Consider the following 27,403-nt stretch of genomic DNA (forward strand, 5'->3'; position numbering starts at 1 on the left):
GTGTGTGTGTGTATATATATATATACATTCTTTTTCCATTATGTTTTATCAGAGGATATTGAATATAGTTCCCTGTGCTATACAGTGGGACCTGTTGTCTATCCCAATTTTTAATTTTAACAATGGAAAGATTCTTCTCCATCTCCCACCTCCATCATTCTCACTTTTCTCTTCTGGATCTGTCAAATCTGAACTATTTTCACCTTTTTCCTTCTCCCCCACATGTCATCTGGCCCCAAAGTCTTGCCAGTCACTCTTCCATGAGGCCACCCCGAGGTCCACCGTCACACCCTGTCACACCTCAGCCTCGGCTTATTCAGCAGATCCGACTTCTCTTCCATGGCCCACTGCCCGGGCCAATGAGGGGCTGATCCATTTCCGATGACTCTGTCTTCACATTGTTTCTCTGTTCAAGAACCTGCAGCGCCAGAGGCTCTGGTGGCCTCTCGACACCCCAGGCACCCTTTCCTTCCCAGCCAGTTACTGGTGTTCATGCACATGTGCACATGGTGTGCAGGCTCTAGTAAGGACCACACAGTCTGGCTCCCCATTCCAAGGCATCCCATCCCCCATCACAAGGGACTGATTTCCATGTGACTTCATTCTTTCCCAGGGCCACATGTGTCTGTTCGATCTTGCCTATCTAGACTGTACATTTCTTTCTTTCTCTCTCTCTTTTTTGATGTAATATTCACAATTTTCCAAAAAGAAAACTCACCAAATGAGGAAAACAGAAACTTTTGTAAACTGATAAATTGCTTTTTTAAAAAAAATTGCAGTAAAAGTCTTTCCAATTGGTGAAAAGTTAGAAGTATTTTATGTACAAGGCAGCATAAGTTCTTTTATTCAGTATTGTGTTAGAGATTCTATATAGTGTAAGAATGATAAGAAAAAGATATAATAAAAGTCATAAATATTGGAGAGAAAGATCTTTGATTTCATATGATATAATTGACTATGATTATAGAAAATCTAAAAGAATCTATTGCCAGAATAATTCGTCTTACTGAATTTGTGAGAGAGCTTGACAATTGCATATAAAATCATTGTACAATATGTATGTATTTTCATATACAAGAAAGAAAATGTTAACATATAATTTAATAAACATGTAATTTATAATAGCAAGCAAGTACCTAGAAGCAAATCTAACAATTACAAAGCTTTACACTAAAACAGCAACAAAGATCTAAATAAGTTGAAAGATTTTTACAGACGTTTCATGGAAGAGGATAAACATTGCAAAGATGTCACCTCTTTCTAATTGATCTATAGATTTAATGCAATCCAGTTAATATCTCAATAGACTTTCTCATGGAATTTTATAAACTCTTTAAGTACATATACATGTATATATACACAACATGAACATGAGTATTATCATGTAGATATGTGTGTGTGTATATTTGTAAGCCACCAGCTTACCTGGTGGCTCAGCGGTAAAGAATCACCTGCAGTGCAGGAGACGCAGGAGATGTGGGTTTGATCCCCAGGTCTGGAAGATCCCCTGGAGAAGTAAATGTCAATCCACTCAAGTATTCTTGCCTGGAAAATCCCATGGACAGAGGAGCCTAGGGGGCTACAGTCCATAGGGTTGCAGAGTTGGACACGACTGAGTGACTGAGCACTCACGTACACATAGGAAAGAGAAAAGGCTTGAGAATTTTTTTAACTTAAAATAACTAAACTGGGGGAGAGGACTGCCTCTGAAGGAGACAAAGTCTATGAAAAAGTCAGATCACTAAGGCAGTGTGGTGCTGGCATACGGATGAGACCAAAGAGAAAGCCAGAAACAGATCTGCATTATATATATGTGACATTGAGTCACTAGAAAAATGAGACTAGACTACATTTCTTAAAACCCAAATCCTGTCTTTCTTTTGGTTCCTAACCCAAGAAGTAGTTCCTATAATGCTGTGTGCACCAAAGTGCTTAATAAATGCTCATTAAATGGAAGAACAAATAACTTGATTTGAGATCAAACTCTGAAACATTTTTATTAAATAATTATGCATGGAGTTAAAATTTACATCTAAGATGGACCGATATTTTGTGTTCACAGAAAATCCAAGAATTTCATCCTAATTTTGATCCACTCGTTAATAATACTTGGGTCAACAGATTCCGAGCACAGAGACGGTTTCAACAAGCAGCTCGCAAGGTAAGTCTCAGCACCACGTTGAAGTTTCCCTGTGTTTAACAATGGGAAATTGAGCAATGAGTTTTTTATAACAACTTTATTGAGATGCAATTCACATGCCATAAAATTCACTCCTATACGGTATACAATTCTCTAGTTTTTTGTGTAGTGCAGAGTGGTACAGAGACCTTCCCTAGTGGTTCAGTGGTAAAGAATCTGCCTGCAATGCAGGAGCCACAGGAGATGCAGATTCGATCCCTGGATCAGGAAGATCCCTTGGAGAAGGAAATGGCAACCCATGCCAGTATTCTTGCCTGGGAAATCCAACGGACAGAAGAGCCTGGTGGGATCTAGTCCATAGGATCATAAACAGTTGAACACAGCTGAAGTGACTTAGCACACAGAGTGGTGCAGCCATCACCACTATCCAATTTTCAGTTCAGTTCAGTTCAGTCACTCAGTCATGTCCGACTCTTTGCGACCCTATGGACTGCAGCACAGCAGGCTTCACTGTCCATCACCAACTCCCGGAGTTTACTCAAACTCATGTCCATTGAGCTGGTGATGCCATCCAACCATCTCCTCCTCTGCCATCCCCTTCTCCTCCTGCCCTCAATCTTTCCTAGCATCAGGGTCTTTTCTCAGTCAGTTCTTCACATCAGGTGGCCAAAGTATTGGAGTTTCAGCTTCAGCATCAGTCCTTTCAATGAATAATCAGGACTAATTTCCTTTAGGATGAACTGGTTGGATCTCCTAGCCGTCCAAGGGACTCTCAAGAGTCTTCTCCAACACCACAGTTCAAAAGCATCAGTTCTTTGGCCTTCAGCTTTCTTTATAGTCCAACTCTCACAGCCATACATGACTACTGGAAAAACCATAGCTTTGACTAGATGGACCTTTGTTGGCAAATTAATGTCTCTGCTTTGTAATATGCTGTCTAGGTTGGTCATAACTTTTCTTCCAAGGAGCAAGTGTCTTTTAATTTCATGGCTGCAGTCACCATCGACAGTGATTTTGGAGCCCCAAAAAATAAAGTCTGTCACTGTTTCCATTGTTTCTCCATCTATTTGCCATTAAGGGATGGGCTGGATGCCACGATCTTAGTTTTCTGAATGTCAAGTTTTTTTTTTTTTTAATGTCAAGTTTTAAGCCAACTTTTTCACTGTCCTTTTTCACTTTCAAGAGGCTCTTTAGTTCTTCTTCGATTTCTGCCATAAAGGTGGTGTCATCTGCATATCTGAAGCTATTGATATTTCTCCTGGCAATCTTGATTCAAGCTTGTGATTCATCCTGTCCAGCATTTCTCATGATGTACTCTGCATATAAGTTAAATAACCTGGGTGACAATATACAGCCTTGATGTATATTGATGTATCTCCTTTCCTGATTTGAAACCAGTCTGTTGTTCCATGTCCAGTTCTAACTGCTGCTTCTTAACCTACATACAGATTTCTCAGGAGGCAAGTAAGATGGTCTGGTGTTCCCATCTCTTTAAGAATTTTCCACAGTTTGTTGTGATCCACATAGTCAAAGGCTTTGGCATAGTCAATAAAGCAGAAGTAGGTGTTTTTCTGGAACTCTCTTGCTTTTTGGATGATCCAGCAGATGTTGGCAGTTTGATCTCTGGTTCTCTGCCTTTTCTATAACCAGCTTGAACATCTGGAAGTTCACGGTTCTTATACTGTTGAAGCCTGGCTTGGAGAATTTTGAGCATTACTTTGCTAGCGTGTGAGATGAGTGCAATTGTGCAATAGTTTGAGCATTCTTTGACATGGCCCTTCTTTGGGATTGGAATGAAAACGGGCCTTTTCCAGTCCTGTAGCCACTGCTGAGTTTTCCAAATTTGCTGGAAGATTGAGTGCAGCACTTTGATAGCATCATCTTTTAGGATTTGAAATAGCTCAACTGGCATTCCATCACCTCCACTAGCTTTGTTCCTAGTGATGTTTCCTAAGGCCCACTTGACTTCACATTCCAGGATGTCTGGGTCTAGGTAAGTGATCACACCATCTTGATTATCTGGGTCATGAAGATCTTTTTTGTATAGTTCTTTTGTGTATTCTTGCCACCTCTTCTTATTATCTTCTGCTTCTATTAGTTCCATACCATTTCTTTCCTTTTTTGTGCCCATCTTTGCATGAAAAGTTCCCTTGGTATCTCTAATTTTCTTGAGATCTCTAGTCTTTTCCATCCTATTATTTTCCTCTATGTCTTTGCATTGATCACTGAGGAAGGTTTTATTATCTCTCCTTGCTATTCTTTGGAACTCTGCATTCAAATGTGTATATCTTTCCTTTTCTCCTTTGCCTTTCTCTTCTCTTCTTTTCATAGCTATTTGTAAGGCCTCCTCAAACAACCATTTTGCCTTTTTGCATTTCTTTCTCTTGGGGATGGTCTTGATCACTGCTTCCTATACAATGTCACTAACCTCTGTCCATAGTTCTTCAGGCACTCTGTCTATCAGATCTAATCCCTTGAATCTATTTGTCACTTCTACTGTTAATCGTAAGGGATTTGATTTAGGTCCGATTTTAGGACATTTTTATCACTGGCTAAAGAAACCCTGTTCCCCTCAATAGTCACTCTAGCCCTCCAGTCACTGTCCACTTTCTGTCTATGTGGATTTTCATATTCTGGACATTTCATATGTGTAAAATCATATAGTACACAGCCTTTTGTAACTAGCTTCTCTCACTTAACATCTTTTCAAGGTTCGTATGTGTAAAATCATATAGTACACAGTCTTTTGTAACTAGCTTCTCTCACTTAACATCTTTTCAAGGTTCATCCGTGGTGCAGCAGGTTTCAGTACCTCATTCCTTTTTCAGGATGAATTGTGTTTAGTCATATGGAAATACCACACTCTTTTTTTCTAGTTATTGGTTGAAACATTGCAGCTGTACCTGTTTTTGGCTATTGTGATGGGAATAGGATGTCACAAACATTTATGTACAAGTTTGTGGACATATCTTCAGTTCCTGTGGTGTGTCCATCTAGGAGTTGCATTAATGGGCCATATGGAAACTCTAGAACCATAGGATGCTGGTTAGTTATTCCTAGAGAGCATCATGGGGTGTTCTGGTGGGATATGGGCTCTGACATCCAGGCTGCAGCTCTGCTTTCAAGGTGTGTCCTCTCACCACCTGGCTTCTTCACCCTTACATTGGTCTCCAGCCAGCACATTTCCCGTGATCAGGAACAAATGAAGATCTGTTAGTCTCTAAGGTCAGTAAAGGGTGTGAGTGACCCCTGGTCTGGCTACCTACTCCCCTCCCCAGCTGCCCCATCCTCTGTGTGATCCTAGACCTCATCTGCTTCCTAAACATCAGCTCCTTATCTACTCCTCCTCACTGTTCACTCAGAATGCCAGTCCATCTCACCTCCCTCTGTTCACAGCTGGCCTTCAGGCAGCTCAGCCTACCCCTCCTCCAACAAACTGTCCTGTAAGCCTCAGCACTTAGCCATCTTGGGGGGCCCTCTTGCATCTTATGCTGCCTGTCGACCTCTGGGGTGTGGCTGCCTGGGGAGCAGAATCCACCCTCCAGGAGGGAAGCAGTGGTGAAGACTTGGGCTCTGGCCTGGGCTTCTTGCCCTCCGTTGCTGGTGCTACTTCTTTTTCTGCATGCATGCCTAGTTGCTTCAGTCTTGTCTGATTCTTTTCAACCCTATGGACTGTAGCCCGCCAAGCTCCTCTGTCCATGGGATTCTCCAGGCAAGAATACTGGAGTGGGTTGCCATGCCCTCCTCCATGGGATCTTCCTGACCCAGGGATCGAACCCAGCTCTCTTACATCTCCTGCTTTGACAGGCAGTTTCTTTACCACTAGTGCCACCTTTACTCCAGTATAGCTTTTTTAATTTTTTATTTTGCAAACTATACTTATTTATTTATTTATTATTAATTTTTGAAATTTATTTCTGGCTGGGCTGGGTCTTTGTTGCTTTGTGAGGGTTTTCTCTAGTTGCAGTGAGCAGGGGCTACCCTCTTTTGGAGTACACGAGCTTCTCATTATGCTGGCTTCTTTTGTTGTAGAGCACAGGCTCTAGATCTGGGATTCAGTAGTTGCAGTGTAGGGGCTCTCAGGTATTCAGGCTTCGCAGTTGCAGCATAGGGGCTCAGTGGTTGTGGCTCGTGGGTTCTCTAGCACGGGCTCAGTAGTTGTGGTGCACGGGCTTAGTTGCTCCGTGGCATGTGGAATCTTTCTGAACCAGGGATCGAACCCCTCTCTCCTGCACTGACAGGTAGATTCTTATCTACTGCACCACTGGGGAGTCCAAGTACAATTGATTTACAATGTCGTGTTGATTTGTGCTGTACTGGAAAGTGATTCAGTTACACATACATATGTATTCTTGCTCATATTCTTTTCCATACGGTTTTTCACAGACTATTGAATATAGTTCCCTATACTATACAGTAGGACCTTTTTGTATATCCATTCTGTATATAATAGTTTGCATCTGCTAATCCCAAACTCCCAATCACCCGTCCCCCAACCCCCTCCCCCTTGGCAACTACCAGTCTGTTCTCTGTGTCTGAGTCTGTTTCTGTTTCATAGATAAGTTCATTTGTGTCATAATTCAGATTCTACATATAAGTGGTATCATATGATATTTGTCTTTCTGTGTCTGACTTACTTCACTTAGTATGATAATCTCTAAATCCATCTGTATTGCTGCAAATGACATCATTTTACTCTTTTTATGGCTGAGTAGTATTCCATTGTATATATGTACCACATCTTCTTTACCCGTTAATCTTTCTGAAGACTTTTAGGTTGTTTCTGTTCAGCTCTTGTAAATAGTGCTGCTGTGAACATAGGGATGCATGTGTCTTTTCAAATTAGAGTTTTCTCCAGATATCTGCCCAGGAGTGGGATTGCTGGATCATATGATACCTCTATTTATAGTTTTTTGAGGATTTCCATATTGTTCTCCACAGTGGCTGCACCAGTTTCCATTCCCATCTTGGTGCTACTTCTCATGAGCTTTTCAGTCTTGGCAAAGTTCCATGACCTTTGTCCTCTGTCTCCTCATCTGTCACTGAGGACACCAGTGAGAGCTGTCTCAGGGCTGTCAGGAAAGTTAGGTGAGTCAACACATAGAAGAGACTCCCACAGTTTACATTGTGGGTATCTTCCAGGCAGTGCTTGCAGCCTGGGCTGAAACTAGTCCTGGTGGATAGAGCAGAGCTCACTGCATCAGTGACCTGCACCCCGACCTCCCAGGCCCTGTAACCGGTGTCCCTGCTAGGGCTTTGTCTAGGTGGCTCTGTGCCCATGGAGAACAGAGGTGGCCACAAGACACTTACTGCTAGCAGGACTCCCACCACTACCCCAGCCACTTGCTCTGGACCAGCCCGCCTGGCTCAGCAGTTGTGTGTCTGGCTTTGAGTGGCATTTCAGTCTTTTCTGCACACTTCCCAGAAGGTATTGTCACTTAGATATAAAAACCTGTCCCCAGCCTCATGGCTCTGCCATCTCCTCGGCTCAGCCACACCCCGTCATCTCTCACCTGGACCACTTCAGTCCAGGCCTCCCTAAGCCTGGATAAGATTGGACCTCTCCCCAGGGAAACCCTCCAAAAGCCCCCATTGCAACTGGAATAAAATGCATAACTTCTATCACAATGACAAGGCCATCCTGGGTTTCTCTCTGTCCTTTAAGCTTGTCTCCTTTGTTTCCGAGTCAGGATCTTTGCACCTGCTACTTCCTCTGCTTAGAGCTTTCTTTCCAGGGCCGCTGTCTCCTCATTGTTCAAGTCTTAGATCAAACTTAACCTTGGAGAGGCCATCCTTACATCCCTCACAAGAGGCCAGACACCCCACCCCCAGCCCCTCAGTCATGCCCTCATGTGTTCACTCTTTTTTATTTTATTTATGGTATTTATCCTGTCTATTGTCATCCTGTTATACATACAGACACACGCACAGAACATCAGCTCTGTGTAGGCAAAGCATCCATTTCTCCACACTATGTCTGCAGTTCCTTGAGCAGGACTATCCGCAGAGTGGCTGTGTCATAATATTCCATAAATGACAAAGTCTGTCCCCAGATGGAAAGGAGCATGATCTGTGACATCAGCAGGCCCCCAACTCGATGTGCAGGGAGCACAGCTCCAGCAGCATCTGCTCTGGATGCAAAGCCTGGGAGCGTACAGCCAGCATTGCCCCAACCCACTGCCGGGCTAATACAGACTCAGTTTATCCTTCAATTCTGATAATAACACAACAGCAGTGTCACTAAGATTCACCCTGGAACTTGTCACTCTTTCCACTCTGGAAATTTGAGAAAACTGAAGCTCGTAAACTGGGTGGGTCAAGGCCCGGTAACAGCCTGGTCTCTGTATCCAGGCGGGTCTGCACTGCCCGGACCTTGGCACCTGCAGCCTTGTCTAAGGCAGCGTGTAATGTCCTGGGAATTCCCAGGTGGGCTCAGCTCCTGGTTGCGGTTGTGGAAAGTGAGCTGAATTGAATGCCAAAGTGAGCACTGATTAATAATGTGAAATCATTATTCTTTCTAATTCCAGGTCCTGATTCATCGCCGCTTGCTTACTATGCTGAATGCCGTCCGTAACATACAGAAAGACATCATCGTGAAAAGGTTCACTCAGGAAAGACAGTCCATGGCACAAGGTAGAGCAGCTGCCAACAGCTGTGTTTCATCAGCATACGCCCTAAGCAGGGGGCTTCTCTGTGATGAAGTTAGCTTTCATAAATCACATATACTGGATTTTTTTAAATTATTGAAGTATAATTGATTTACAGTGCTGTGTTAATTCTGCTGTACAGCAAAGTGATTCTGTTATACATAAATATACACTTTTTAGAAAACTGTTTTCCATTGTGGTTTATCACAGGATAGTGAATATAGTTCCCTGTGCTATATAATAGGACCTTGTTTATCCATTCGGCACACATAGTTCGCTTCTGCTAACTCCAAACTCCCATTCCATCTCTCCCCACACCTGCAAGGTCCTCTGCACCTTGTCAACCACACGTCTTTTCTCTTTCTGCTTTGTAGATAAGTTCATGTGTCATATTTTAGATTCAACATATAAGTATATATATGGTATTTGTCTTCCTCTTTCTTACTTACTTAGTGATAATCTCCAAGTACATCCATGTTGCTGCAAGTGGCATTTTTATTCTTTTTTGTGGCTGAGTAATATTCCATTATATATATATATATATATATATATATATATATATATATGCCATATTTTCTTGATCCATTCATGTGTCAATGGACATTTAGATTGCATCCATGTCTTAACTGTTGTAAATGGTGCTGCTATGAACATAGCACATTTTATTACATTTTAATTATTCTTTTTTCCTCCTATATTATTTAATCTCTGATACTGACATTTCTAATAAACTCTTTAAAAAAATCATAAAATTTACCTGTGAGTTAAATGCGGACACCTGTAAAATGACTTTATATGTTTCTTTAATTTAATCTTTTTCTTTGCTGACAAGGACAAAGAATATTCATCAGAGATGCTTTCATTAAGAATTACAGTTTTAGGGGAACTTCTGATTCAAGATAGGCAGAGTAGAATGATATGCACTCATCTCCTTTTGCGAGAACACCAAAATCACAACTAGCTGTTGAACAGCCATTGAGAGGAGAACACTGGAACCCACCAAAAAAACATAACCTGTGTCCAAAGACAGAGAAGAAGCTGCATCGAGATGGTAGGAGGGGCACAATCATAATAAAATCAAATTCCATACCCACTGGGTGGGCAACCCACAGACTGGAGAAAAATAATACCAAAGAGGCTCTTGCTCTCTTATGAAGTTTCTGAACCCCATTTCAGGCTTCCAGCCTGGGGATCCTACAAAGGGACTGAATCCCCAGGGAATCTGACCCTGAAGGCCAGTGGGATTTGATTATAGGACTTCCACAAGACTTCGGGGAACAGACTCGAGTCTTGGAGGGCACAAACAAAATTTTGCACACACCAAGACCCAGAGGAGAGGAGCAGTGACCCCACAAGAGACTGAACCAAACTATTATTAGTGTTGGAGGGCCTCCTGTGGAGGTGTGGGTAGGCAGGGGCTCACCACAGGGACGGGGCACTGGCAGCAGCAGTCTGGGAAGGCCCCCCGTGGCATAAACCCTCTTGGAGTTCACTACTAACCCTACCATGTAACTCAGTGGGTAAAGAATCCACCTGCAATGCAGGAGACCTGGGTTCAATCCCTGGGTTGGGAAGATCCTCTGGAGAAGAAAATGGCTACCCACTCTAGTATTCTGGCCTGAAGAATTCCATGGACTGTATAGTCCATGGGATCACAGAGTCTGTCAGACTGAGTGACTTTCATTTTCACTTTCAAAAAAAGAGCCTCTAGACCCCAAGGCTGGGTTGCCTCAGGCCAAACAACTAACAGGGAGGGATTGTTAGTTGGATTAAAGTTTTAAAGTTTTACTAAGCAAGGGCCTGCCCACCAGAGCAACACTTGGCTTTTCCTGCCCTCTCCTTCCCATCAAGAAGCTTACAGAAACCTCTTAGCCTCCTTCATCAAAGGACAGACAGAAGAATCAAGAAGAACCACAATCCCATAGCAGCTAGAACAAAAATCACATTACAGAAAGCTAATCAGGATGAAAAAGCAGAGAGTTACGTCCCAGATGAAGGGACAAAATAGAACTCCAGAAAAACAACTAAATGGAGATAGCAACCTTTCAGAAAAAGAATTCAGAATAATGATAGTAAAGATGATCCAGGATTTTGGAAACAGAATGGAGAAGATGTAAGAAATGTTTACCAAAGACCTACAAGAACTAAAGAACAAATAAACAGAGATGAACACTAGAAGGAATCAATGGCAGAATAACTGAGACAGAAGAACAGATAAGTGACCTGGAGGACAGAATGGTGGAAATCACTGACAGAGCAGAATATAGAAAAAAAGAATGAAAAGAAATGAAGACAGTCTAAGAGACCTCTGGGGAAACATTAAATGCACCAGCATTCACATTACAGGGGAGAAGAGAGAAAGAAAGGACCCAAGAAAATATTTGAAGATAATAGATGAAAAGTTCCCTAACATAGGAAATAGTCAACCAAGTCCAGGAAGCAGAGTTCCAGGCAGGATGAACACAAGGAGGAAAAAGATACATAGTAATCAAAGTGACAAAAATTAAAGACAAAAGAATAAAAGCAACAAGGGAAAAAGGACAAATAACATACATACAAGGGAACCCCCATCAGGTTATCAGCTGATTTCTCAACAGAGACTCTATGAGCCAGAAGGGAATGGCATGATATACTTAAAGTGATAAAAGGGAAGAATCTACAACCAAGAATACTCTACCCAGCAAGACTTTCCTTCAGACTTGATGGAGAAGTCAAAAACTTTCCAGACAAGCAAAAGTTAAGAGAATTTAGCACCACCAAACCAGCTTTACAACAAAAGCTAAAGGAACTTCTCTAGGCATGAAACACGAGAAGGAAAAGACCTACAGAAAATAAACCCAAAACAATTAAGAAAATGGTAATAGGACCATTGAAGTGAAGTGAAGTCGCTCAGTCATGTCTGACTCTTTGTGACCCCATGGACTGTAGCCTACAAGGCTCCTCTGTCCATGGAATTTTCCAGGCCAAGAGTACTGGAGTGGGTTGCCATTTCCTTCTCCAGGGAATCTTCCCAAGCCAGGGATTGAACCTGGGTCGCCTGCATTGCAGGCAGATGCTTTACCATCTGAGCCACCAAGGAATTGAGAAATATCAGTAACCTCAGATATGCAGATGACACCACCCTTATGGCAGAAAGCAAAGACGAATTAAAGGGCCTCTTGGCATCCAGTCCCATCACTTCATGGCAAATAGATGGGGAAACAACTAGAAACAGTGGTGGATTTTATTTTCTTGGGCTCCAAAATCACTGCAAATGGTGACTGCAGCCATGAAATTAAAAGACGCTTTCTCCTTGGAAGAAAAGCAATGACAAACCTAGACAGCATATTAAAAAGCAGAGACATTGCTTTGCCTATTGCCAGGAGAAATATCAGTAACGTCAGATATGCAGATGACACCACCCTTATGGCGGAAAGTGAAGAGGAACTAAAAAGCCTCTTGATGAACGTGAAAGAGGAGAGTGAAAAAGTTGGCTTAAAGCTCAACATTCAGAAAATGAAGATCATGGCATCTGGTCCCATCCCTTCATGGCAAATAGATGGGGAAATAGTGGAAACAGTGTCAGACTTTTATTTTGGGGGGCTCCAAAATCACTGCAGATGGTGACTGCAGCCATGAAATTAAAAGATGCTTACTCCTTGGAAGGGAAGTTATGACCAACCTAGATAGCATATTCAAAAGCAGAGACATTACTTTGACAACAAAGGTCTGTCTAGTCAAGGCTATGGTTTTTCCAGTGGTCATGTATGGATGTGAGAGTTAGACTGTGAAGAAGGCTGAACACCAAAGAATTGATGCTTTTGAACTGTGGTGTTGGAGAAGACTCTTGAGAGTCCCTTGGACTGCAAGGAGATCCAACCAGTCCATTCTAAAGGAGATCAGTCCTGGGTGTTCTTTGGAAGGAATGATGCTAAAGCTGAAACTCCAGTACTTTGGCCACCTCATGCAAAGAGTTGACTCATTGGAAAAGACTCTGATGCTGGGAGGGATTGGGGGCAGAAGGAGAAGGGGACGACAGAGGATGAGATGGCTGGATGACATCACCAACTTGATGGATGTGAGTTTGAGTGAACTCCGGGAGTTGGTGATGGACAGGGAGGCCTGGCATGCGGCAATTCATGGGATCACAAAGAGTGGGACATGACTGAGCGACTGAACTGAACTGGACTGAACAATGGTCCGTATAGTCAAAGCTATGGTTTTTTCCATAAAGAGTTGGACCATAAAGAAGACTGAGCACTGAAGAACTCATGCCTTCAAACTGTGGTGCTGGAGAAGACTCTGCCGAGTCCCTTGGACAACAAGGAGACCAAACCAGTCAATCCTGAGGAAAATCAACCCTGAATATTCATTAGAAGGACTGATGCTGAAGCTGAAGCTCTAGTACTTTGACCACATGATGTGAAGAGCTAACTCATTGGAAAAAACCCTGATGCTGGGAAAGATGGAAAGCAGGAGGATACAGGAATGACAGAGGATGAGATGGCTGGATGGCATCTCCAAGTTGGGCATGTCCAAACTCAGTGGACATGAGTTTGAGCAAACTCTGGGAGATGGTGAAGGACAGGGAGCCTGGCATGCTACAGTCCATGGGGTTGCAAGAAGCTGAACACAACTGAGAGACTGAACAACAACAACAACAATAGGATCATATGTATCCATAATTACCTTCAATGTAAATAGATTAAATTCACCAACCAGAAGACATAGACTGACTGGGCATATCAAAACATGTGCATGTATGCACTTCTGTTTACCACATCACCCTGGTTGACCCCCATACTTTATGTAATGATTTTATATTGTTAGGTTAATCATGTTCCCATTATGGCTTGTAATTATTTATCTTTTATTTTTGGTTTGGCTATTGATTGTGAAAACTGATAAACATCTATTACCATTATTATTATGTAACTATTACTCACTTAATGCCATTGTATTATGATTAGTCAACAGGAAAAATAGAGTTGTATAGCACCAAAGCTATCAGCTACCATTTAATAGAAAAACCAGTAATCACTTTTTAAAATTGTCTTGGAATTTTTTGAAAAATACAAATGCCTAGGTATTGCTTTTGTTCTCCAAAGCTCCAGATACATTTCTAATGAGCAGCCATGTTTAAAAACAACTCTCCTATATGATGATCTTTTATCTAGTTTGTTTCACTTTTTCTGTTTCATATTCAGCACTCCCATTTCGTTTAGTTTATGTGTTCCAGTTTCTCCATCACTTTTTTTTTTGATCTTCTTTCTCAGCCTTTATCAAGAATAGTAGAAAAGCTTTTATATACATATATATAATAGTATGTATAATATATATATTAGAAATCTTATGAATTTTTGCCTAACTTAAAAATTTATGACATTTTGATTCCAGTTGTTTGACTTAATGTGAATAGAATGCTGGATTTCTAATTTAAAAAAATAGATATGCAACAAGCAACAAAGGTTTATTATATAGCACAGGGAACTAGTCAATATCTTGTAATAACCTATAATGGAAAATAATCTCAATGATAATATATGTGCATATGTATAACTGGATCACCTTGCTGGGCACCTGAAATGTAAGTCAATTATGCTTCAATATAATATACATATTAAGAAAAAGTTCTATGTAAAATAGCCTCAGAATGCAAAATAACCCATTAAATAAATACCAACAGTAGTATTAAAAAAAAGAATTATGGTGTTTTGGAAGTAAAAGTAAAATTTTTTTAAAAATTGGAGGAGTTGAGGTAAAAAACAAATGAGAAACTAAGAACAAGACTACACACATACATATGTACGCACATACATGTTGTTTTTTAAATGGCCTGTGGCCAAGCCCCAGTAACTGGTATGTAGAAAATACACAGCTAAAAAGATGGTGGTTTCACAAAAGTGCCTTGAGACTCTCCAGAAGTGCTGTTCTGTTTTTCACCCGCAGACAAGAGCTTCAAATACCACCTGGGGCGAGTCAGTAAGGACGCCAGCCGGTTCTCTGTGTCTCCCCAGGAAGTACTGCCCTTTGCCTTTCCATCCTACAGCCCTCCCCAGGACTCCAACGAACTGGTGGGTGCATGGAGGCTGCAGGTAGGGCTGGGCGCAGTCAGGGGGCGACAGGCCGGTACCAAGGGGAGCCGCACCTGGTTGGTCTCTGTCCCTCTGCCTCCTCCCAGGAGGCTCCTGAGGGAGACCTGTGCCCAGGTGATTATGATGAATGGGAAACCAGGAAGCACCTGCTGCCACCTACCTGTCCCCTGAGACACCTGTGCAGAGCTTGCTGGCCCCAATCTGCCCAAGCTGGAGACCGCTGAGCCCCCTGGACTGCCGGGAAATGGGGTCTGAGGGCTGAATAGCAAACAGAGGACCAGGAGGACCTAGCCTGGACCTGGGAGGCAGGCCCAGCTCAGCCAAGCCCTCTGCTGTGTGGAAACTGCAGAGGTTGGGAGTGGGTGGCCCCAGCATCTAACAGTCCAATCTCAGACTCACAAGTCCATCCCTGCTTCCCTCTTGGCAAGAAGTTGGACAGTTTATCAAATGATGCATTGTAATTCAGGTGGTGGCTACACCACGAGGCAGGCAGGACTTTCTCAAGTTCTATCAATTTAATTAATCTTCAAATTTAATAGGTTTCTTCTCTTGCAGCTGAGAAGGAAACTGAGACACAAGGGCACAGAGCCTGTAATAAAATGCTGCCTGAGTTCCCCAAGTTCACAGGTTTAGCAATAAAAAATGTGTTTAAATCAATGTTGAAAGGGCACAAGCAAAACAATTTTCTAGTTTCAAAGAATGAAGTTGCCATGCACATCCTGTAAAGTGGGTTAAGCATTGCAGGTCAACCTAGTCAAGAGGTACAGGACTGACTTTAGAAATTTCATGTGTTTTCTGGATTAGATAATTCAATGACTTAAAAGCTCAGAATATTTGGTTCCTGCACACATGCATGCTAAGTCACTTCAGTTGTGTCTGACTCTTTGCGACCTCATGGACTGCAGCCCACCAGGCTTCTCAGTCCATGGGATTCTCCAGGCAAGAATATTGGAGTGGGTTGCCATCCCCTTCTCCAGGGGATCTTCCTGACCCAGGGATCAAACCCTCGTCTCTTATGTCTCCTGCATTGGCAGCTGGATTCTTTATCACTAGTGCCACCTGTACAGCCCTATTTAGTTTCTAGAAAATGATAAATCTGTGATTTTCAAGCAATAAGAATTATCTGACAGTCAATAATTAATGGGTGGAGAGGGTGCTGCTGCTGCTGCTGCTGCTAAGTCGCTTCAGTCGTGTCTGACTCTGTACGACCCCATAGACGGCAGCCCACCAGGCTCCCCTGTCCCTGGGATTCTCCAGGCAAGAATACTGGAGTGGGTTGCCATTTCCTTCTCCAATGCATGAAAGTGAAAAGTGAAGTTGCTCAGTTGTGCCCGACTCTTAGCGACCCCATGGACTGCAGTCTACCAGGCTCCTCCATCCAAGGGATTTTCCAGGAAAGAGTACTGGAGTGGGGTGCCATTGCCTTCTCTGGGTGGAGAGGGTGTCAAGGATGAAAAGAGATTATCACTGTGCTGTGGAACCTATTTTTTTTTTTAATAATTCAAAGCTTTTTATTTCATTTGGTACTTGAGTTCTACAGCAACTTCTCTGCTTCTCAGGGTTGATAAAAAACAGAATGCTTGGCATCCCTGTTCATAAAGATTTTTGTAATTCATTCCATACATATGGTATTTCACTATTCTAAGAACAGTATTTTAAATACAGCATCTCTGAAATTGGGAAATGTCTTATAATTATTGGTGTCATATTTACACTGCATCATACCAGATTAATGACAGTGTCTTAGATTAGGTGAGATATAGTATTTATTGTGGAGAAGGCAATGGCACCCCACTCCAGTATTCTTGCCTGGAAAATCCCAGGGACAGTGGAGCCTGGTGGGCTGCCGTCATGGGGTCGCACAGAGTCGGACACGACTGAAACGACTTAGCAGTAGCAGCAGTATTTATTGAGTGCCTGTCACAGGCTGGACACTGCTCTGGGTTCTGTGAGTGATGCTGCACATCCCCCTGCAGGACATGTATTAGGTGGTGCTTTGGGGATTAGCATCCTTGGAAGGGAAGGGAATGGAATGGGCAGAGGAGAAATAAGACTACAGCCCTTTGATGAAGTCCTCACTGATGTCACAAGGGGCTCTGGGCCTGGCACAGGGCGAGGACCACCTTTGTACCTTTGCTTCAGCCTGTCTTTGGAGGCAGCTGCCCCAGTGAGCACATGGCCTCGAGTGAGATAGCGCCCTTCAGCCACAGCTGCCCCTGAGGGCTGACCCCTGAGGGTTGTTTCTGTCAATAGGACTCAGGACTCACTCCTCAGGTCTGAAGGGTATTCTGGGCAACAAGTGCAGCCTCCACAACAGGGGAAAATAAAAGACACACCCTGAGAGACAAGGGTGTGGGGGTGGGCAGTGGCCACACTGCCTCCATTCCCTGCATGTCAAGTATCAACTGTAGTCAGGTATCAGCCTTGGTTGCAGGAAGAGTTATTTAGAGAGAAGAGCTGTCCACTTAATGTTCAAAATGTAGAGAAACAGAAGTATAGCTGCCTTTGCTCAATGTTGATCATGTGTCACCTTTTTGAATTTTCACATTTTAGGCTCCTGGTGGCCTTGGACCTGTCCCAATTAAATCTTCAGAAATTCAAGTCAAGCAGCCCCATTCCTTCTTCAATCTGCAGGTCAGACCTGTAAAATGGTTTCGTTAATTGGGTTTCTTATGTCCTAAACAAAATGTTCTTGACTCTGAATTGCTCTAATTCATTTGTTTTGTTCTATTACAGATTATAATGAATAACATACAGTGTTTATTTCCCTGCTGTTATCTTATGTGATGTGTGAGGTGTAACAGATTCTCTTCTCCTGATGTGGTTTGTGGAAACCAGGATCTTTATTCTGTGGATATACCATATAGGATGCAAACCTGAACTCAGTGAAGCTCTGAGCCATGCCATGCTGGGCCACCCAAGACGGATGGATCATAGTGAAGAGTTCTGACAAAATGTGGTCCACTGGAGGAAGAAATGGCAAACCACACCAGGATTCTTGCTGCAATAACCCCATGAACAGTATGAAAAGGCAAGATGATATGACACCGGAAGATCAGCCCCCCAGGTTGGAAGATGTCCAGTATGCTACTGGGGAAGAGTGGAGGGCAATCAATAGTAGCTACAGAAAAGATGAAGTGACTGGGCCAAAGCAGAAACAATGCTCAGTTGTGGATGTGTCTGGTGGTGAAAGTAAAGTCCAAAGCTGTAAAGAACAATATTGCCTAGGAACCTGGAATGTTAGGTCCATGAATCAAGGTAAATTGGATGTGGTCAAGCAGGAGGTGGCAAGAGTGAACATTGACATCTTAGGAATCAGTGAACTAAAATGGACGGGAATGGGTGAATTTGATTCAGATGACAATTATATCTACTACTGTGGACAAGAATCCCTTAGAAGAAATGGAGTAACCCTCAGAGTCAACAAAAGAGTCCAAAATGTGGTACTTGGGTGCAGTCTCGAAAATGACGAAAATAACAGAATGATCTCAGTTCATTTCCAAGGCAAACCATTCAATATCACAGTAATCCAAGTCTGTGCCCCAACCACTGATGCCAAAGAAGCTGAAGTTGAATGGTTCTATGAAGACCTACAAGACCGTCTAGAACTAACACCAAAAACAGATGTCCCTGTCATCCTAGAGGGTAGGAATGCCAAAGTAGGAAATCAAGAGATACCTGGAGTAACAGGCAAGTTTGGCCTTGGAGTACAAAATGAATCAGAGCAAAGGCTAACCGAGTTTTGTCAAGAGAACACATTGGTCATTGCAAGCACCGTTTTCCAATAGCACAAGAGATGACTCTACACATGGACATCACCAGATGGTCAATACTGAATTCAGAATGATTATATTCTTTTCAATAGAAGATGAGCAGCTTCTATTATTAGTATAACTTAAATCAAATCCCTTATGATTATACAGTGGAAGTAATGAATAGATTTAAATGATTAGATGTGGTAGACAGAATGCCTAAAGACCTATGGACAGAGGTTGATAACATTGTACAGGAGGCAGTGACCAAAGCCATCCCATAGAAAAAGAAATGCAAGAAGGAAAAATGGTTGTCTGAGGAGGCTTTACAAATAGCTGAGAAAAGAAGAGAAGTGAAAAAGCAAGGGAAAAAAGGAAAGATATACCCAACTGAATACAGAGTTCCAGAGAATAGCAAGGAGAGATAAGAAAGCCTTCCTAAGTGAACAATGCAAAGAAACAGGAAAACTATAGGATGGGAAAGACTAGAGATCTCTTTGGGAAAACTGGAGATATCAAGGAAAGAGTTCATGCAAAGATGGGCACAATAAAGGACAGAAATGGCAAGGAATTAACAGAAACAGAAGACATTAAGAAGAGGTGGCAAGAATACACAGAAGAACTGTACAAAAAACGTCTTAATGACCTGGATAATCACAAGGGTGTGGTCACTTACCTAGAGCCAGACATCCTGGAGTGTGAAGTCAAATGGGCCTTAGGAAGCCTTACTACAAACAAAGCTAATTGAGGTGACGGAATTCCAGCTGAGCTATTTCAAATCCTTAACAATGATGCTGTTAAAGTGCTGCACTCAATATGCCAGCAAATTTGGAAAATTCAGCAGTGTCCACACAGCACTGGAAAAGGTCAGTTTTCATTCCAATCCCAAAAAGGGCAATGCCAAAGAATGTTCAAACTACTGTACAATTGTGCTCATTTTGCATGCTAGTAAAGTTATGCTCAAAATCCTTCAGGCTCGGCTTCAGCAGTATGTGAACTGAGAACTTCCAGATGTTACAGACTGGGTTTAGAAAAGGCAGAGGGGCCAGAGATCAAATTGTCAACATTCACTGGATCCTAGAGAAAGCAAGGAAATTCCAGAAAAACATCTACCTCCGTTTCATCAACCACACTAAAGTCTTTGACTGTGTGGATCATAACAAACTATGGAAAGCTCTTAAAGAGCTTACCTGTCTCCTGAGAAATTGTATGTGGGTCAAGAAGCAAGTTACCAGACCATTTTACCTGTCTCCTGAGAAATTGCATGTGGGTCAAGAAGCAACAGTTAGAATCCTGTATGGAGCAACTGATTAAAAAAGGAGTATGACAGGGCTGTCTGCTGTCACCCTGTTTGTTTAACCTATTTTCTGAGCGCATCATGAGAAATGCCGGCCTGGATGAGTTACAAGCTGGAATCAAGATAGGCGGGAGAAACATCAACAACCTTAGATATGCGTGCGGATGATACCACTCTGATGGCAAAAAGTGAAGAGGAACTAAAGAGCCTCTTGATGAAGGTGAAAAAGGAGAGTGAAAAAAGCTGGCTTAAAACTCAACATTCAAAAAACAAAGATCATGGCATCTGGTCCCATCACTTAATGGCAAATAGATAGGGGGAAAACGAAGACAGTGACAAACTTTATCTTCTTGGCCTCTAAAATCACTGCAGGTGGTGACTGCAGCCATGAAATTAAAAGATTCTTGCTCCTCGAAAGAAAAGCTGTGACAAACCTAGACAATGTGTTAAAAATCAGAGACATCATTTTGCCGACAAAGGAGCATATAGTCAAAGCTATTATTTTTCCAGTAGTCATGTACAGATGTGAGAGTTGGACCATAAAGAAGACTGAGCGCCAAAAAATTGATGCCTTTGAACTATGGTGCTGGAGAAGACTCTGGAGAGTCCCTTGGACAGCAAGGAGGTCAAACCAGTCAATCCTGAAGGAAATCAACCCTGAGTATTCTTTGGAAGGACTGATGCTGAAGCTGAAGCTCCAATACTTTGGCCACCTGATGGGAAAACCTGACTCATTTGAAAAGACCCTGTTGTTGGGAAAGATTGAAGACAGGAGGAGAAGAGGGTGACAGAGGATGAAATGGTTAAATAGAATCATCAACTCAATGGCCATGAATTTGAGTAAACACTGGGAGCTAGTGAAGGATAGGGAAGCCTGGTGTGCTGCAGTCCATGGGGTTGCAAAGAGTTGGACACGATTTAGCAACTGAACAACCACCACCACATGCATACCTGAAGCTACTTGAAATGCATATGTTAGAAATTAGAAGAAAAGGTGTAAGTGAACAAAAGTCAGTTAGTTTTCGTTGAGTTGTATGACCACTTTTGTTTTTGAAAATATGCGTATTTATTTTTCTCATTTTTTAAGTATAATTGATTTACAATATCTTGTTAGTGTCAGGTGTACAGCACAGTTATTCAGTTATACACATATATATACTTATATTCTTTTTGAGACTCTTCCCTTATGGTAGTGGTGGTTTAGTCAATAAGTCATGTCTGACTCTTGTGATCCTATGGACTATAGCTCACCAGGCTCCTCTGTCCATGGGAATTCCCAGGCAAGAATACTGGCATGAGTTGCCATTTCCTTCTCCAGAGGATCTTCCTGATCCAGGTGTCAAAACCGGGTCTCCTGCACTGCAGGCAGATTCTTTACTGACGGAGCCAGCAAGGAAGCCTGTTTTCTCTTAGAGGTTCTTACAAAATATTGAGTATCGTTCCGTGTCCTGTACCATAGGTCCTTGTAAAATATGCATGTTTTAAATTGACAAACCAGTGTTCAGTGTATCTATAGGTAACTATGAACCCTTCTGTGTGTTGGGACCCAGAACAGGGCCAGGACTGTGTTAACAGGGCTGGCCCAAACTGACCAGGGCCCTAGGGCTGGGAAGTGCCTCTCAAGGGCTATGAGTTCCTGTCTATCCTCCCCCAGGTTCCTCAGCTATACAAGATCAAGAGGTACCAGCCGGTCTCTGTGCAGGAGTCTTCAGCCAGCTACAGACCTCAGAAGCTTGCTCGGGCCCTGAGGCAAGGAGCTGAGGTAACACGTCCCACCTTTGGGAGAGGAACCACCCCCACCTTTTCCTCCCTGCCCAGGCCTCGAGACTAATGCGCTGCCCTTGGTCCTGGCCCAGGACGAAGCCACCATGGTCATCACCCTGCCCAAGCAGGATTCCTCGCCCCAGCTGCCCGGTGAGACCTCCGTCCTGAGCATAAAACTCCCCGAGGCCTTGGCCCAAGCTCCAGATTATGACCCGCTTTATATTTTTGTAAGTGCCATCAGCAGAAGTCATGGTTCCCTGTCTCTTTGTTTTAGCAGTTACTTCATAAGAAAACAAAAGCAAATAGAAAACAAGCTTGTTTATGGTTACCAAAGGGGAAAGGGAGGTAGGGTAAACTAGGAGTGTGAGATTAGCAAGTACTTCTAACTGCGCATGAAACAGATAAACAATAAGGTCCTACTGTATCAGGGAACTGTATCCCCTATAACGGAAAAGAATCTGGAATATATATATATAAAATGATCGCTTTGCAGAACACCTAAAACTGACACAATATTGTAAATCAACTATACTTCATTAAAAAAAAAAAAAAAAAGATGTTGAAAAAAAGAAGACAGAAGCACCAATTGGGAATATTTTTCTCTCTTTGGAATTTCAGGGATTAAACAACATCTCACTTTTGAAATTGCTGGCCAGACTTTATTGCTTGGAGAATATCAATGTTTCTTTTAACAACTCCAGCATTTATTTTTTAAGACAATAGCTTTATGGCAGTTTCCAATTATCTGTAATATGCTCATATGTATTTTTGTGTTTATTTTAAGCATAGTTTCCATATAACATTATATAAATTTATGTACAGGTATACAATACAGTGATTCACAAGTTTTAAAGGTAAAATATATGTATATATTTTTTAAAAAGAAAACACAACAGAAAAAAGTAAAGTCACCCCAAACTCCATCCTGAAGCTTTAGTTGATCCCTTAACCCATCTTTCGGCACCATGTCCCTGCCACACCAATCCCTGACTCCCTTTATTTTTTTAATGCTTTATTGGCCCAAAGTACACATTTTATTTTTATTTTTTTTATTTTAATTGGAGGCTAATTACAATATTGTGGTGGTTTTTGCCATACATTCACATGAATCAGCCATGGGTATACATGTGTTCCCCATCCTGAACCTCTCTCCAACCTCCCTTCTCATCCCATCCCTCAGGGTCATCCCAGTACACCAGGCCTGAGCACCCTGTCTCATGCATCAAACCTGAACTGGCAATCTATTTCACATATGATAATATACATGTTTCAATGCTATTCTCTCAAATCATCCCACCCTCGCCTTCTCCCACAGAGTCCAAAAGTCTGTTCTTTATATCTGTGTCTCTTTCGCTGTCTCACATATAGGGTCATTGTCACCATCTTTCTAAATTCCATATATATGCATTAATATACTGTATTGGTGTTTTTCTTTCTGACTTACTTCATTCTGTATAATAGCCTCCAGTTTCATCCACCTCACTGGAACTGATTCAAATGCATTCTTTTTAATAGCTGAGTAATATTGCATTGTGTATATGTATCACAGCTTTCTTATCCATTCATCTGCCAATGGACATCTAGGTTGCTTCCATGTCCTGGCTATTGTAAACAGTGCTGCAGTGAATATTGGGGTACATGTGTCACTTTCAATTCTGGTTTCCTCAGTCATATGCCCAGCAGTGGGATTTGTGGGTCGTATGGCAGTTCTATTTCCAGTTTTTTAAGGAATCTCCATGCTGTTCTCCATAGTGGCTATACTAGTTTGCATTCCCACCAACAGTGTAAGAGGGTTCCTTTTTCTCCACACCCTCTCCAGCATTTATTGTTTGTAGACTTTTTGATAGCAGCCATTCTGACCAGCATGAGATGGTACCTCACTGTGGTTTTGATTTGCATTTCTCTGATAATGAGTGATGTTGACCATCTTTTTATGTTTTGTTAGCCATCTGTATGTCTTCTTTGGAGAAATGTCTGTTTAGTTCTTTGGCCCATTTTTTGACTGGGTTGCTTGTTTTTCTGGAATTGAGCTGCAAGAGTTACTTGTATATTTTTGAGATTAATTCTTTGTCGGCTGCTTCATTTGCTATTATTTTCTTCCATTCTGAAGGCTGTCTTTTCACCTTGCTTATAGTTTCCTTTGTTATGCAAAAGCTTTTAAGTTTAATTAGGTCCCATTTGTTTATTTTTGCTTTTATTTCCATTACTCTGGGAGGTGGGTCATAGAGGATCCTGCTATGATTTATGTCAGAGTGTTTTGTCTATATTTTCCTCTAGGAGTTGTATAGTTTCTAGTCTTACATTTAGATCTTTAATCCATTTTGAGTTTATTTTTGTGTATGGTGTTAGAAAGTGTTCTAGTTTCATTCTTTTACAAGTGGTTGACCAGTTTTCCCAGAACCACTTGTTAAAGAGATTGTCTTTTCTCCATTGTATATCCTTGCCTCCTTTGTCAAAGATAAGGTATCCATAGGTGCATGGATTTATCTCTGGGCTTTCTATTTTGTTCCATTGATCTATGTTTCTGTCTTTCTGCCAGTACCATACTGTCTTGATGACTGTAGCTTTGTAGTAGAGCCTGAAGTCAGGCAGGTTGATTCCTCCAGTTCCATTCTTCTTTCTCAAGATTGCTCTGGCTATTCGAGGTTTTTTGTATTTCCATACAAATTGTGAAATTATTTGTTCTAGTTCTCTGAAAACTACCGTTGGTAGCTTGATAGGGATTGCATTGAATCTATAGATTGCTTTGGGTCATATACTCATTTTCACTATGTTGATTCTTCCAATCCATGAAGATGGTATATTTTCTCCATCTATTTGTGTCATCCTTGATTTCTTTCATCATTGTTTTATAATTTTCTATATATAGGTCTTTTGTTTCTTTAGGTAGATTTATTCCTAAGTATTTTATTCTTTTTGTTGTAATGGTGAATGGAATTGTTTCCTCAATTTCTCTTTCTGTTTTCCATTGTTAGTGTATAGGAATGCAAGGGATTTCTATGTGTTAATTTTATATCCTGAAGCTTTACTATATTCATTGATTAGCTCTAGTAATTTTCTGGTGGAGTCTTTCGGGTTTTCTATGTAGAGGATCATGTCATCTGCAAACAGTGAGAGTGTTACTTCTTTTCCAATCTGGATTCCTTTTATTTCTTTTTCTTCTCTGATTGCTGTGGCTAAAATTTCCAAAACTATGTTGAATAGTAGTGGTGAGTGTGGGCATATTTGTCTTGTTCCTGACTTTGGGGAAATGCTTTCAATTTTTCACCATTGAGGATAATGTTTGCTGTGGGTTTATCATATACAGCTTTGACTATGTTGAGGTATGTTCCTTCTATGCCTGCTTTCTGCAGGGTTTTTATCATAAATGGATGTTGAATTTTGTCAAAGGCTTTCTCTGCATCTATTGAGATAATCATATAGCTTTTATCTTTCAATTTGTTAATGTGGTGTATCACATTGATTGATTTGTGAATATTGAAGAATCCTTGCATCCCTGGGATAAAACCCACTTGGTCATGATGTATGATCTTTTTAATATGTTGTTGGATTCTGTTTACTAGGATTTTGTTAAGGATTTTTGCATCTATGTTCATCAGTGATATTAGCCTGTAGTTTTCTTTTTTGTGGCATCTTTGTCTGGTTTTGGTATTAGGGTGATGATGGCCTCATAGAATGAGTTTGGAAGTTTACCTTCCTCTGCAAGTTTCTGGAAGAGTTTGAGTAGGATAGGTGTTAGCTCTTCTTTAAATTTTTGGTAGAATTCAGCTGTGAAGCCATCTGATCCTGTTGGAAGATTTCTGATTATGGTTTCGATTTCTGTGCTTGTGAGGGGTCTGTTAAGATTTTCTAATTCTTCCTGGTTCAGTTTTGGAAATCCATTTCTTCCAAGTTGTCCATTTTATTGGCATATAGTTGCTGCTAGTAGTCTCTTACAATCCTTTGTATTTCTGTGTTGTCTGTTGTGATTTCTCCATTTTAATTTCTAATTTTGTGGATTTGATTCTTCTCCCTTTTTTTCTTGATGAGTCTGGCTGATGGTTTGTCTATTTTATTTATCTTATCAAAGAACCAGCTTTTAGCTTTGTTGATTTTGGCTATGATCTCCTTTGTTTCTTTTACATTTATTTCTGCACTAATTTTTATGATTTCTTTCCTTCTACTAACCCTCAGTTCGGTTCAGTTCAGTTCAGTCTCTCAGTCCTGTCTGACTCTTTGCGACCCCATGAATCGCAGCATGCCAGGCCTCCATGTCCATCACCAACTCCCAGAGTTCACTCAGACTCACGTCCATCAAGTCATGATGCCATCCAGCCATCTCATCCTCTGTCATCCCCTTCTCCTCCTGCCCCCAATCCCTCCCAGAATCAGAATCTTTTCCAATGAGTCAACTCTTCGCATGAGGTGGCCAAAGTACTGGAGTTTCAGCTTTAGCATCATTCTTTCCAAAAAAATCCCAGGGCTGATTTCCTTCAGAATGGACTGGTTGGATCTCCTTGCAGTCCAAGGGACTCTCAAGAGTCTTCTCCAACACCACAGTTCAAAAGCATCAATTCTTCAGCTCTCAGCTTTCTTCACAGTCCAACTCTCGCATCCATACATGACCACTGGAAAAACCATAGCCTTGACTAGACGGACCTTTGTTGGCAAAGTAATGTCTCTGCTTTTCAATATGCTGTCTAGGTTGGTCATAACTTTTCTTCCAAGGAGTAAGCATCTTTTAATTTCATGGCTGCAGTCACCATCTGCAGTGATTTTGGAGCCCAAAAAAATATCCTGGGGTGCTTCATTTCTTCTTTTTCTAGTTGCTTTAGGTGTAGAGTTAGGTTATTTATTTGATTTTTCTCCTGTTTCTTGAGGTAGGCTTGTATTACTATGAATCTTCCCCTTAGCATTACTTTTACTGAATCCCATAGGTTTTGGGTTGTTGTGTTTTCATTTTCATTGGTTTATATGTATATTTTGATTTCTTTTTTGATTTCTTCTGTGATTTATTGGTTATTCAGAAGTGTGTTGTTTAGCCTCCATATGTTTGTATTTTTAACAGTTTTTTTTTTCCTGTAGTTGACATCTAATCTTACTGCATTGTGATAAAAAAAGATGCTTGAGATGATTTCAGTTTTTTTGAATTTACCAAGGCTAGATTTATGGCCCAGGATGTGATCTGTCCTGGAGAAGTTTCCGTGTGCACTTGAGAAAAAGGTGAAATTCATTGTTTTAGGGTGAAATGTCCTATGGATATCAATTAGGTCTAACTGGTCCATTGTGTTATTTAAAGTGTGTGTTTCCTTGCTAATTTTCTGTTTAGTTGATCTATCCATAGGTGTGAGTGGGGTATTAAAGTCTCCCACTATTATTGTGTTATTGTTACTTTCCCCTTTCATACTTGTTAGCATTTGCCTTACAAATTGCGGTGCTCCTATGTTGGTGGTATATATATTTATAATTGTTATATCTTCTTCTTGGATTGATCCTTTGATCGTTATGTAGTGTCCTTCTTTGTCTCTTTTCACAGACTTTATTTCAAAGTCTATTTTATCTGATATGAATATTGCTACTCCTGCTTTCTTTTGGTCTCCATTTGCATGAAATATCCTTTTCCAGCCCTTCACTTTCAGTCTGTTTGTGTCCCTTGTTTTGAGGTGGGTCTCTTGTAGACAGCATATATAGGGGTCTTGTTTTTGTATCCATTCAGCCAGTCTTTGTCTTTTGGTTGGGGCATTCAACCC

At 41.5% G+C, this 27,403-nt stretch overlaps 1 protein-coding gene and 1 non-coding gene across 3 annotated transcripts in view; one reads left to right on the plus strand and one right to left on the minus strand.

The window, feature by feature from the left end:
* CFAP221 (cilia and flagella associated protein 221) overlaps positions 1-27,403 on the plus strand; it is a 127,413-nt gene that overhangs the window by 72,780 nt on the left and 27,230 nt on the right. The window contains exons 14-19 of one of the 2 annotated variants that reach the window (XM_006057170.3): positions 2,063-2,161; positions 8,668-8,773; positions 14,716-14,840; positions 17,415-17,495; positions 21,565-21,672; positions 21,767-21,901. In XM_006057170.3, coding sequence (XP_006057232.3) covers positions 2,063-2,161; positions 8,668-8,773; positions 14,716-14,840; positions 17,415-17,495; positions 21,565-21,672; positions 21,767-21,901 — 654 coding nt within the window. The remainder of the gene's footprint in view (positions 1-2,062; positions 2,162-8,667; positions 8,774-14,715; positions 14,841-17,414; positions 17,496-21,564; positions 21,673-21,766; positions 21,902-27,403) is intronic. The other variant, XM_044936418.1, reaches the window with a different exon arrangement.
* On the minus strand, positions 11,795-11,866 carry TRNAC-GCA. Its single transcript has one exon. It is a non-coding gene; the product is annotated as a tRNA-Cys (tRNA).

The sequence above is a fragment of the Bubalus bubalis genome, chromosome 2 (assembly GCF_019923935.1).
Source record: "Bubalus bubalis isolate 160015118507 breed Murrah chromosome 2, NDDB_SH_1, whole genome shotgun sequence".
Lineage (NCBI taxonomy): Eukaryota > Metazoa > Chordata > Mammalia > Artiodactyla > Bovidae > Bubalus > Bubalus bubalis.